At 38.1% G+C, this 13,443-nt stretch overlaps 1 protein-coding gene across 1 annotated transcript in view; it reads left to right on the top strand.

The window, feature by feature from the left end:
* The first annotated feature begins 1,116 nt into the window (after window positions 1–1,116).
* LOC145662292 (lipopolysaccharide-induced tumor necrosis factor-alpha factor homolog) overlaps window positions 1,117–13,443 on the top strand; it is a 97,988-nt gene continuing 85,661 nt past the window's right edge. The window contains exons 1-2 of the mRNA XM_081727701.1: window positions 1,117–1,241; window positions 11,398–11,610. Of these exons, the coding sequence (XP_081583827.1) occupies window positions 11,422–11,610 (189 nt within the window). The 5' untranslated portion in view covers window positions 1,117–1,241; window positions 11,398–11,421. The remainder of the gene's footprint in view (window positions 1,242–11,397; window positions 11,611–13,443) is intronic.

Here is a 13,443-nt window from a genome sequence, read left to right as displayed (position 1 = left end):
ACAAGCTTTTTTGAAGCTACACGAAAAAATGAATTATGCCATATCGTAAGGTTGTTCACGAAATATACGTATATATATGAAACGTTTGGATTGCTAGTGACGCGTTCAAGAAAATTTTTAACAAATCTACTTCTTTGCAAACTGACAATAATATTGATTTAATAGGGCGCCATACTTTTTCGGGGCGACGCGTCATTTTCTCATTTCCAACACTTTTCTTTCCTTCTTGCTCGTTCGTCGCAACGGCCTCGCTTCCACCCCGTGGCTACGACTCTGCTAAAGTTAATCCTTTTTGAGAAATTAGCCATAAACCAAATAAGGATATCTCTTTGTGTGCCATTTTGCTAAGATGCTGACCTTAGTACAGTTCCGATCAGTGGTAACTTTTAGTATGTTAATGAGGAAGATAATTACAATAATTCTATAAAGAAAAAGATCATTATTACTAATCTCCACGACCGGCAGACAATATAAACGAATTCTAATTTGACTGGCCTGGAATGTGCTATTAGTAACTAGCAGCTAACAATTTGTACTAAATATGTATTATTTTATGCTAGATTCCCGGGGAGTTATAATTCGGAGATTAGAACTATTTTTGTTGGGGGGGGGGATTGTGAGCACTATAGTTTATTGCATTTGAGTTATGTATCCTGTTCAAAACCAAAGCAATATTAAATGTAGGCCTACAGCTCAACGTGGGATTCGAACCACATAAGTTCCCACTGGAAATCAAACCCGGGTCTCCAGCGCCGAATGCGATTATGGTATAAGCAAATAGCTACGAGAAAGCTCTAGGAAAGGAGAGAGGAATTTTAGTATGAAAATTAAGAAAACAGTGTGTTTGGACCAGTGGCGTATTTAAGAAGGGCTTCCGGGTTTAAGCCCCCCGAAATTTTATTTACTATTTTAAAGTAAATTAAATATCTTGCAGAATTTTCACATTTCCAGGAATAAAGTTAGCAAAGCCCCGAAACAAAATCGTTAATATTCCACTGGTCTGGACAATGGACGGATAGATACTTCCTGTTGTACAGACATGTTTGTGTATGTGTATCGCCTAATTATTAATCGATTTACACATAATTCTATATTGTAATTGTTAGAATTCGTTATGAAGTTGTTAATCACTATGGATAAATTGATGTGGAAGGTTATTTTAGAAAAATCTTGAACCATTTTTTCGCCTTCTTGTAGTATCCAAGGCTCACAAGAAAATCTTCTGTATTTTTAAGTCTCAGGTAAACTTTTTCTCTCTAGTTTAAACTTATTTTTCATTTAGAAAAAATACATTGCAGTATTTCCAATTGAAAAAAAAACTATACAATAATTTGTTGAAGAAGCAGGTTTGGAGTATTCAACTTACTCGATTCGTAAATCAGTGATGGAATCGGGATTGCATGACCCAGTACTGGTAGTCAATTAAGATGCCAAAAATAAAGTCCAGTTGCAAAAAGTAAACAAGTAAGTTCTACTAGATTTAACTTATCTAAGGATACCTAAGACACGTTTGTGCATACGAGCAGTGTTTCTTCCAGACACGTTTTTTTGGGGGGCACTGCCCCCCCCCCGGATCTTTGACAGTGCCCCCCGGAAGAGACCAAAATAATACGTCTATAATATAATAATAAATAGAATAGTACCAGCAGTGCCTCCCCCCGGAACAGCTTTTCTGAAAGAACGACTGCATACTCGCAGTACTTTATTAGCTTTGTCACTCGGCACAATAACTCTTGAACGAAAGATTGTTTTGAATTCCGTTATTTCCAATGATCAGCTAGAGAGATTTTCGTTATCGAGAGTTCATTAATGGAGTCAATTCGTTATTAACGTCTTCACGGGTAACGTGATTTTAACTGTGGATATCCATATTCTATTCTAAAATTTATATTCCCTAGTATATATGCAATCTGTAGTGTAGCAAAGAAATGTTGGTTGCCTATAATAAAGCATATGTAGCTTTTCTTAATGAAAAACACCGCTCCGAGAAATATTTTTTGTTAGGCCTATTTTTACTATTTTTTGGTAAGCTTACTTTTGCACCTAGAAGATTGAAATTTTGGACAAACATTCAGTCCACCGAGTTGTATTTATCAGATTGTTTTCAGATCTCTACGTTAACACATGGGGAGGTCCAGAAGGGCAAAAGTGTAAAAGAAAGGGACATTTTAACCAAAAATTCCCCTTTCTCGCGATATTCCCGCCTCAGATACGGTATACGTATGATGAAGATATGTGGATGGTACCCAGGAGCGTCATTTCAGATTTTGCTTGGGGGAGGCAAGACTCCTTGATATAAGTAAAATTTCGTGTTTTTCACTGATTTACTACTATTCTATTGATAAAATCTATATACATCTCAAACTCAGGGGGAGCTCCTCCGTGGCTAAGCGGTTAGCGTTCGCGTCTTTGGCGTGGGAGGCCCGGGTTCGATTCCCGGCGGGAGCTCATGTGGTTCGGATTCCACGTTAATCAGTAGGTCCACGTCTCATATAGCGTCGCTGCTAAACGGGACGTTAAACTCAAAATCAACTGAAACTCAGGGGGGCAAATGCCCATCCCTGCCCCCCTAAATGACGCCCCTGATGGTACCGTTTGAAAAGGCAGTTCTATTCTAAAGAGAATGATGAACGAACCATAATCCTAAGGTAAATAGGATGTCTCAGGAAAAATTTTCCTAAGATTCTGAAAAAAAATGGTTAGGCCTATTTTTATTATTTTATGGTGGGCTTACTCTTGTACCTAGAAGATTGAAATTTTGCACAAACATTCAGTTCACCGATTAGCACTTATCGGGTCTTTGTCAGATTTCTGCGTGAACACAGGAAGGGTCCAGAGGGGCAAAAAGTAAATAAAAGGGATTTTTAACCAAAAAATCCCTTTTTCGAGATTTTTCCCTACTCAGGTACATGATAGAGACAGGTGAATAGTACCGTTTAATAGGCTGGTCTATTGTGAAAACACGAGGTATGAACCATGAACCTACGATAAATAGGGATTTATTCTGTAGCTGCTTGACTGAAAGTCTATAATTTACCTTCAAAAAAACCGGAATTTAAAAGGGCTAATCTCTTTAGCAGAGTTTATTTCTAATTCGACCACTGGTTGTAATCGAGAGTTGTGGTAATGATACAGTCAAAATGCTTGATGGAGAAGGAAATATATACATAGGAAAAGAAAAAATATATATATATTTTAGTAAGTCCATTTGTTTGCCTATATGTAAGTAAATAAAAGATACGGACCACCGCACTGAACGTTCTCGCTCCAATTTCCCAAACAAATTCGTGTTATATTGCAGTTTTGTAAGATATTTATTTATGAAATATATATATATAAAAAAAAATGTTTTCGGAAAACTTCATTCGAAGAAAAAACAACGTCAAAAGCAAGTTCCCTAGTGGTAAATGATTATCATGTATTAGGTTTATTTCTGAAACATTTTTTATGAGAGATATCAACAAAATCGCATATAAAATAATAATAATAATAATAATAATAATAATAATAATAATAATAAGGAAACTATCTTTGTGAATATTTTCGCGTAACATTATAGACTTAGTAATGAAATATAAACAAAATAATTTGAGTCCTTTCTTTAGAATAACTCACCCCCAAGAATAAACTACCACTTGTGGATTTTTTCGAGACAAAGGAGTTATGCCATGTCGTCATGTTACTAATGAAATATTTATTTACGAAATACGAACAAAAGCACCAGTATTGACGCTATTTAAGGAAGCTTTTGTGTCCCTGAGTTCCTAGCTCAAGGGCCATCGTTCCTGGCCCAGAGGCATAGAACCATCTTGAGTACATTGACCCATCCCAGAAGGAGTGTATAGGACTTCCACAGTGTGGTCGATATTCAATAAGGCATCCAGGAATTTATCTACAGAGAGATCCAGAAATGCCTGCCCTTAAGAATGTTAATGGTTTGATCAAATTAATCATCTTGCCGCCAACAAATATCTTCCATCCTGCGCTTTCATTTCGCACCAATAAGAAGCTGTTGTTTCCACTTTCTGCTACATGTGCCAACGAATTAAAGCAAGATTTTAAATGCAATTATTCCAACAGTAAACGATGCCTGACAGGTACGTGGATATCCTACGAAATTAAAAAGGAACGAGATGGGCCGTTGGAGATCCTTTACACTCGTTCTGAGGTGGATCAAGGTATCCAAGGTGATTCTATCCATCCCTGGGCAGTCCTATGCTCCTGGATCTAGCTCCTGGGTCAGGGACCCAGGGGCACAAAAGTTAGATCAAGTGTCGCCCTTACTATTTCGCCTCTGTCGTTTTAGTGAAAACAGTACAGAAAGCTCACATCCAAAAATAAACTAATCCTTCTGGATTTTTCGTAGAAAATTGACTATGTCGTAGGGTTATTAGTAGAACATTGATTTAGGAAATACGAACGAAATTGTTAGTCGTTTCTGAGAAAATAGCAAATTTTAATTTTCACTCTCCAGTAAACTACCCTTATTTTTAGGGGCAATAAGAAAATTTAAAAAAAAAACGCCTCTAGGAAATCTTATAAAATCTTTAAGATTTAAATTTGGTCTCGATACGTTGAATGCTATGACCTATAGACAGTGGCGTATTTAGGGGGGCTTCCGGGCTTAAGCCCCCCGAAATCTTACTTACTATAGTAAAGTATATGAAATATCTTGCAGAATTTTCTCATTTTCAGGCAAAGCCCCCCCTGAAAGTTAGCAAAGCCCCCCCCCCCCGAAAGAAAATCGTAAATACGCCACTGCCTATAGACAATAGAACATCTGTATATCGATACGAACGGACATACGGACGAACAGACGAACAAAAATCAACATATACGTTTGTCGGCATATAGAGGCCATGAAATGTGGAAATACGCTGAAATCTCGAATTTATTGTTTCTTTTTCACAACTATCTTTTCTCTCATCATCACTCGAAAGTGAAAATGGTAAAAATTGAGAAAAATCGAAATAAAAATAAGATCGCTCTCAAACACTTATGCAATTGTATAGCAGATTAATAAAACAGCAACTGTGTGTTTCCAGTTAGGTAAACGAAAGTAACCAAGTTAAAGATTTATCAGCATTATTGGCGTAGGCAGGGCTCTGACTCAGCTCAAGCATTTCCTCCTTTAAATGAAATAAAAATCCTTTAGTTTATCGTCCAACGATTATGCCCTTTAGGTTCAAAGAGACGGATGATTAAGGCAAATAAATGATAATGGAAGAATTGGTGGAATAAGAGTGTGGGAGGAAACGGGAGTACCACGGACACGATGTTCCCACTACAACTTAATTGGACGGGGATCGAACCAGGGATCCCACGGACCAGAGGTAAGCGCTCTACCACTGAACCACCATGCCTCTTTACTCATTTGATAATGCTAAATCAATGGAACTTTTTCTTGAATATACGCGTCCATGTGTTTCATAGAGAAGTGACACGTCCATGGGCTCCATAGAGAAGTGACACGTCCATGGGCTCCATAGAGAAGTGACGCGTCCATGGGGTCCATAGAGAAGTGACGCGTCCATGGGGTCCATAGAGAAGTGACGCGTCCATGGCCCCATAGAGAAGTGACGCGTCCATGGGTTCCATAGAGAAGTGACGCGTCCATGGGTTCCATAGAGAAGTGACGCGTCCATGGGCTCCATAGAGAAGTGATCTGAAATATGGAATATGAATAAATATAAGAATTCCAACTTTGACGTAATTTTTCTTGTGACCTCCACGGACAGATACAGTATTTAAAAACTCTTCAATTACATTTAGCATTCTCAAATTAAAATGGAGTGAAATATTTACTTTAATGTCCCACGGTTATGAACCGAGGCTAAGGCAGACGGTGCTGAAAAGAAATGAATGAAATGGTGGAAGGAAACGAGAGAACCCCGAGAAAACCAATGCACACGGTATTTGTCCACCACAAAGCTCACTTGGCGCTAGCTGGGAACGAACGAGCTACTCCACGCACCACAAATGAACGCTCAACCACTGAGCCACCAAGGCTCCCAGCCTCAAATTAGTATTAAAAAGTGCAATTAGTATCCAAGCGTGGGTACTTTTTGTTAATCGCATGAACGTTGGTTTTTGCAAAATATACTTAAGGGCAGGGGGTAAAAGAGAGGAGGAACGCGGAGGGATGTCGTCCCCCCACTTCCAAAAAATGTTTATGGTGTCCCTTCAATTCTCAAAAAAATACAATGGGCAAGATAGGCACGGGGGACGGTGTGACGTCATGCGTCCCCCTACCTTTTCAATTCCACTTTTACCCTTGCTTAAGAGTAATAGTTTGCTTTAGGAATCAAACAAGAATAAACTTAACTTTTTTTCCTTGCTGATCAAGTGATAGATACTAGATTTCAATTTCCTGTTATTTCCTCTGAGGGCAAATTTTCGTAGCTTGTCTTGACAAATAATTTTAAACGAGAAAAATGCAATCGAAAAAAGAAGAAGTATGTCCAAGTCTCTGAACCGTACAATCCAATGCTCCATATACTGTATAGCACTTAACCAACTTCTTCCTTAGTTCGATATTAAGCCTGCTAGTTAACATTGATCTTTTCTGTTAAGTGGTTCTTTGCCTATTAGTCCAGTCATTTTAGGTGAAAACATCAAACTAACTGTAAAACAAATAAAGTAAGGTTTCTTAGATTTGGAATAATATCCGCAACAACGTATCAAAAGTCTACTGAAATCCAAGCATGGGAAAGCTGCCATATTGACCGCCATATTGAATTTCCTCTCAAAATCTAGAAGTTTCCAATTTTGTTCCAATTTAAGTGAAATATACATCAAATGGATAGTTTTTTAAACCAGAAATCATCCGATCGTGTTTCTGTTCATTTTCCATTTATTACAAAATGATAAAAATAGGCCAATAGGTAGTAAAGTTATGAATATTATAAGGATTTATCAATGTTTGTAAGAGATGGTTAAACTTGTACAGACTCGTTTAAATTACTAGACGTTCTTTTAAAATACCAACAAAACACAAGTAAATCGGGTGAGACTCCTTAATTTCTTGCATTTTTTGAAGGTGTACATAGGCTGTGCTTGTGTACAAATTGTGCCCTGCTGCAGCAAAGTATGGTAGCATATCCTTTAGAATTAACAAATGTAGATTCCAGTCGCCGGTGTGCTCTGCCCGAAGGAAATTCTTTAAAATGTCGACCATTTTCATGTACTGTACCCATAATCTACCAGTTCTGCTTTCCACCTTGTGCTTGTCCTTGATACTTTCTAGCTTACTATTTATATTTAGTAATAAGGTACTTGACCCATCTTCCAAATATTGATCTTCATCATCACCAGGCATTACTTTATTATATATTTCTCCAACACTGACAATAAGACCATTCATTTCATCCTTTGCAGATTCAGTATCATCTTCTACTGGCAGCTCCCGATTTGTGTCATTCTGTTCCTGACTGGTAGGAGTTATCCATTGATGTGGCAAAGGTATTTCCAAAGCCTCTGATATTGATAATATGTTCAAAGCAGCATCTACTAACATGTGTCCTCTTCTTGCTCTTGATAAAGCCTTCCCACTAAACATACGAATTACTACGTTACTGCCATATATCTGCTCCAAAATTTCTTTTAACCCAGAGTTAATCATTAGGTGACCTATACCTCACAGAAAGCTAATCTCCGTATGTAAACCTCCAAGTAGAAGGATTACTTCTTTCAACTTACTTACTTCAGCTTCATTTTCAATAATGCTTAAAGCCTTCCACCACAACGGTTGATCGAATGTTACGATTGGTGTGCAACTGTTCTTATTTGCTTGGTCATTCAGAAAGAGAAGAGTAGAGTATACACACGACATATTTGGTGGTTCTAGATCAATAATAGACAAGAATATAATAAATCACTTTCCTGGGTGCTGGTGACTTTTATGAATCATGTGCATAAAACCAGACCTGCCTGGTCTTGGATATACTGCAAATGGTGATAGTTTCCAAAGAATATCAGTCTGTAGTATCATAGGCTCTTCTAAAGACTCTTTGAACTTGAGCTCTGCAAGTGATTTGGGTGTCTGGTACTGTATAAGTTTTATTCTTCCTGCAGTACAAAGATCGTGTGTTGTGATTACTTTCTTGGGAACTGCTCTACTTACTATCTTTCCAGGAGTTACTACTGCTATGGAGCCCATACCATGAAAGGTGCAATAACCATCTAGTGCGTTAATGTTGTGATTTATGTTGTCTGCAACATGCTGAACAAACTAATGCGAATCAATCAATGTATCAAGGTTTGACGTTGTTGCTGCACTTCTCTCATATTTCTGTACTTCGCTATAGGAAGAGCAGAAACTATGCTGGTGTAAAGAATCTATCAAAAACCTTAAACCAAAATGATTGTGTATTTGGACTGCCAGTCCCAATTGGAGAGGCGCTACAAAGAATCTTGGTTTTATTGCTTGACCTATAGAAGCCGACTTTTTAAATTCTTTTTTCCTCCAATTACTGTTTCCATATACATTTGAAGACTGTCAGGCAACAGATTCATTGCTTTGTCTACAGAAGCCACATCTTCAGTCAGTGGATAATAATCATTAGAGGTTTCTAATTAATTTTGGAGCTGTTTCAATTATCCTATGATTTTCTTCCTCTTTATTCTCACCTTTTGGAGTATTGTAGTATTGCTGAAGAATTGAAGAAGCACTTGCTCGAAGTGTTGCAAGATTTACTCGTCCTTTCATATTTGTAAATATTACATCATCCCCAAATAATTTTTTAACTTTCTGTTTCATATACTGTTCAGAATATGCGTGATATTCGGAACCAGAAGACTCCAGATTTGCTTCCGATTTTTTCACTAAGTCGCATATGGTTCTTTGGTCTTCATCATTATCTTTGAGGTCTTGCATGGCAGCAAGAAAATTTTTCGTTCTTTCATCCTCCTGGGGTCGACCTTTCAGTTGCAGCTTATCATTTGTTGCTTCACTCTTTGGGACATAACTCGTTGAAATTGCTTTTCCATTACTGAAGCTTACGTTACATTGATTGTTGTAAACTGCATCTACGGCTGGAAGATGCTTAGCAAACAGAAGTCTTGCAGACACTTGTTTACTCCATTCATCGTCCCTACTGGTGCATACATTCATTATGGTAGCATGCAATGCATGAGTTCGAACTGGGAAAACATCATATTCTCTCTTTCTACCATCGAATTTGGCTTCCTGCTCACGAAACAGACAATGCTTATTGAATTGAAACTTACCCACTTGTGATCCATGCACAGGCTCATTACTAGTACTAACAACTGGTTTTCTCCTTTTCAAAGCCGTAATGTTCTTTGGATTACACCATGTTTTCCTACTTTTCACATGAACGGGTTGTCCTTCTTGAGTTCGTATATCATTTCCTCTTGATTCGCTTGCTTTGTTTATTCCTTCACTTCCTTTGCTTTGTAATGTCACAGTTTGTTCATCCGGTAAGTTCTTGTCACAAACGACACATTTCACATCTACATTTTTATCCATGATAATTACATGAGCTTACAAAAAACAACAGATGAAAAAATCATTAATAATATTAATGAAAAAACTGCATGGCATTATGATGAAGGAAAAGAGTTCAACAAATATATCAAAAGCCTTTCTCAAGTTTATTATTGGTAAAGATTTGTGGTTTAAAATAACACACTGTTTTTGAGTTCGTATATCACTTCCTCTTCATTCACTTGCTTTGTTGATTCACTTACTTTCTTTGCTCGACACGTCACTATTGGCTCCTCAAATAACTTTTTGTCACAAAGGCACATTTCACAATTACATTCTCATCCACGATAAATAAACAGCTTAAAATAATCAACATCTGAAACAAAACGAAAACGAATAAATTTTAACAGCGGTAAGAAATAGAAAGAAACTGCATGGTATTATAATCAAGAAAAAGACCTCAACAAACATATCGAATGCCTTTTTCAAGCTTGTTACTGGTTAAAATGTTTGTAAATGGCTTAAAATAACGTTCCTATTTCCAAAAACTTTCTTTTCGATACAGATTTGAAGCTCATTGGAGGAATAATTGCATTTTATAGATTTTAAGAATAAATCCAAGATGGAGGCCAATATGGCTGCTTTCCCATGCTCGGATTTCTGTAGACTTTTGATATGTTGTTGGGGATATTATTCCAAGTCTAAAAAACCTTACTTTATTTATTTTACAATTAGTTTGATGTTAAGCCCTTTTTTCACCTAAATTGACTGGACTATATGGCAATTCTTTACCTGATCTCTTTAGTGCAGTAAGCGTCTCTCGTCAAAATCCTTCCCAGATACTTGAAATTATCGACCTCTTCAACTTCTCTTTCTTCTACTCTGACCCATAAGGGCACGTTTCCACGGGATATTCTCATGACTTTCGATTTTTCAATCGTCAAAGTTTAATCGGGTTAACCTGTAAAACTTGTTGTTTATAATATAAAAGGGGGCCGCTGAGCCCAAAAAGTGTTTTGTTAAACCTGTTTGTATAATCTATGTCAAAAACCATTGGATTAATTTCCAGTATGAGAAAATGAATAAATGTGAAATAACATTTGAAATATTCAAGACACGAGACCTTGATTATTAAAAAATGTCACACCGGAAGTCAAGCAAATGAATGGTCGAGTTCAAGTAGTGAAAACCATTAACTAACGATCAAATTCTCCAAAAATGCTGTAGAGATTATATTTTGGCTGCTTCTGAGTTGTCGGGTCTGTTAAAATCACTGGGTCAGTCTGTCTGGGTTTCCGGGTTTGTCCGGGTCATCAGGTCTTTCAGGTTCTCTAGTTGTCTGGGTATTCTTGTCTGTCCGGGCCACCAGGTCTTTCAGGTTCTCTAGGTTGTTCGGGTCAGTGAATCCGTTTGGCTCTCCAGGTCTGTCCACGTCAGATCCGGATGAACCAGACAAAAGTCCTAACCCAAGTGATACGGTGACTCATAACCCGCTCCACCACTGATTAATAGAAGAGCTCCTTCGTGGCTAAGCGGTTAGCGTAGGCGCCTTTGGCGTGGGAGAACCGGGTTCGATTCCCGGCGGGAGCTCATGAGGCTCGGATTCCACATTAATCAGTAGGTCCACGTCTCATATAGCCTCGCTGCTGAAAGGAAAGCTAAAGTAAAATCAGCTTAACCACTGATTAATAGAATGCTTACTCGTCTACAAATGTCCAAGTTTACAAGTTTGAAACAGGTCTTACTGCTTAAACTGAGAACAGAATCTTTTCTCTGGTTTGTATCTGAAGGAAGTACAATTACCTGGAATCTAACTCGGACAAAGAACACAAAAAATACTCGTAGTAGCCACTTAGGCAGTAGGGTTTGCCGAAAAACCCAAAGTGTTTTTAATGGAGCTGAGTTCTATGTGTGACTAATATAAGTTTTATTGTTGTTATTGGTTGCAGATTGGTCAATATAAGTGAAATACTATGAGCAAGTGTTCTGTTAAATCTAGGGAGCGGCTAATACCGACTTCTACTAAATTCAAACAAGCTGTGAGCAGGCAGGATACGAGATTACAATTCAACTCCCAGCCAATCGCTCAAGACAAGATGTGCCTTGGTAAGGCTTACGTAGTTGCACCACCATTCGGTAACCACCAAGCTGGAGACCAGAAGGTAAATATTTATTAATTGTTCTGTTTTGTTGTAAAATGTGAGTTTTGTGGTAGGGTCAGGTGGGGATATTAGAGACTCTCTAAAAAGAGGGGCTATTATGAGACATTCACAGGGAATTAAAACGATATATGAGGGCAATTCGAAAAACAAACGCCGTTTGGTTATCGATAGCATACACTCACAGATACAGGACTTTCATTATACACATTAAAAAAGTACAACATAACATTACTTTTTAACATATTCACCATTCAAATTGAGCCACTTGTCATAACGTTTTACGAAGTTTTAAATTCCTCCTGCAAAAAAAATAAAATAAAATAAAATAAAATAAAAATAAATAAATAAATAAATAAATAAAAATCTCTCGTCTGGGAATGAAGCCACTTGCTATCGCTATCGTGAAGCGCATTGTCATTGTCGCAATGGTCTGACGTAAGCCACTGTTTCGTGTGCCTGAAGATGTCGTCATCGCTCGGCGCCAAACCTGGGCTAAGGAGGATGATCGAAAACATCCCAGTGGAACTACTTCAAAAGTTTTTGAGTACGTCCAGCGGTGTGCGGGCGAACATTATCATGAACCAACACCACACCGGAGGTCAGTATGTTCCAACGTTTGTCCTGGATAGCTCGTTAGAGTTGTCGTAACGTTTCACAGTAGCTAGACTTGAGAATTGATCATCTATCGCACGCGCTTCACATTTGGCGGGTTTTTCTATTGGAGCGTCCATTTTCAATTGTTATAGCGGACGTGCGAACCGCAACACAATTTTCCTTCTCCTTCTACTGTTCACTGTCTACTGATCTACTGCACACTGCGCCACAGAACTGACGTCGCTCTTCTGGGCCATTTCTCTCGCACATGCCCAAACGGATTTTTTTTAATTGCGCTTGTATACTAAAAACTTCTAAAAGTTACTAAATATTAGCCCGTTGGGTGATCTATTATACTCATGTACGAAAAACATTATTAAGCACTAACTAATGATAAAACAAAAATTCTCTCTCAAAAACCTTTTAAAAAAAATTTTGGTTTCTGTGAGGAAACTGATTATAACGCTTGAAGTATACATGGTAATCCAAAATTCAAAATATTAGCAAGTAGTAAACATTAAGAAATACTAGAATCACCAAAAATTTCCGCGTGTCAAGCAGTGTGTGTGTGTGCATGTGGGAGAGGGGTACGAGCTGTCAAAGTCGTGGGGGCAATTATGAGACAGTTCCCGGGGCTATTGTGAGATAGCTGTTATGACCATTGAAATTCATTGCTCTTTTGTTAATGTACAGGGTGGCCCAAAAGTAGGTACACATTACCGTACTGATCAGCTAATTGCATTTTATATCATTTCTTATTGTTATCCATCAGGTAGACTTAGTTTCTTTATTAATTGTTCTTAATGTGTTTTTACTTATATCTTAAGTTCAGAACAGGCGAAGCAAACAAACCCATAAACTAGAATGTTATACTTGATCAATGCAGGGGTGTATACCTACTTTTGGGCCATCCTGTACATACAACACACTAATTCTGCTTAGCAAACAGCAGAGTTGGCGTGGATCAAGACCCACTGACTCACCACCCAGCGTGACCCACGACCCACTGACCCACCACCCACCATGACCCACGACCCACCACCCACCGTGACCCACTCTGACCCACCACTTACGGTGACCCACTCTGATCCACCGTGACCCACCACCCACGATGAACCACTCTCATCCACTTTGACCTACTCTGACTCACCAAAATCTATCGTCATCAACTCTGAACACGATCCACGTCCTCTTCTGAACTGACTAAAGAATTTACACTTGTAATAAAACAAGACTGTG

The sequence above is a fragment of the Thermobia domestica genome, chromosome 10 (assembly GCF_964235325.1).
Source record: "Thermobia domestica chromosome 10, izTheDome1.hap1.1, whole genome shotgun sequence".
In the NCBI taxonomy this organism is placed as follows: domain Eukaryota; kingdom Metazoa; phylum Arthropoda; class Insecta; order Zygentoma; family Lepismatidae; genus Thermobia; species Thermobia domestica.
The sequence above is the reverse complement of the archived record's forward strand: the minus strand, read 5'-3'. Positions and strand labels throughout refer to the sequence as shown.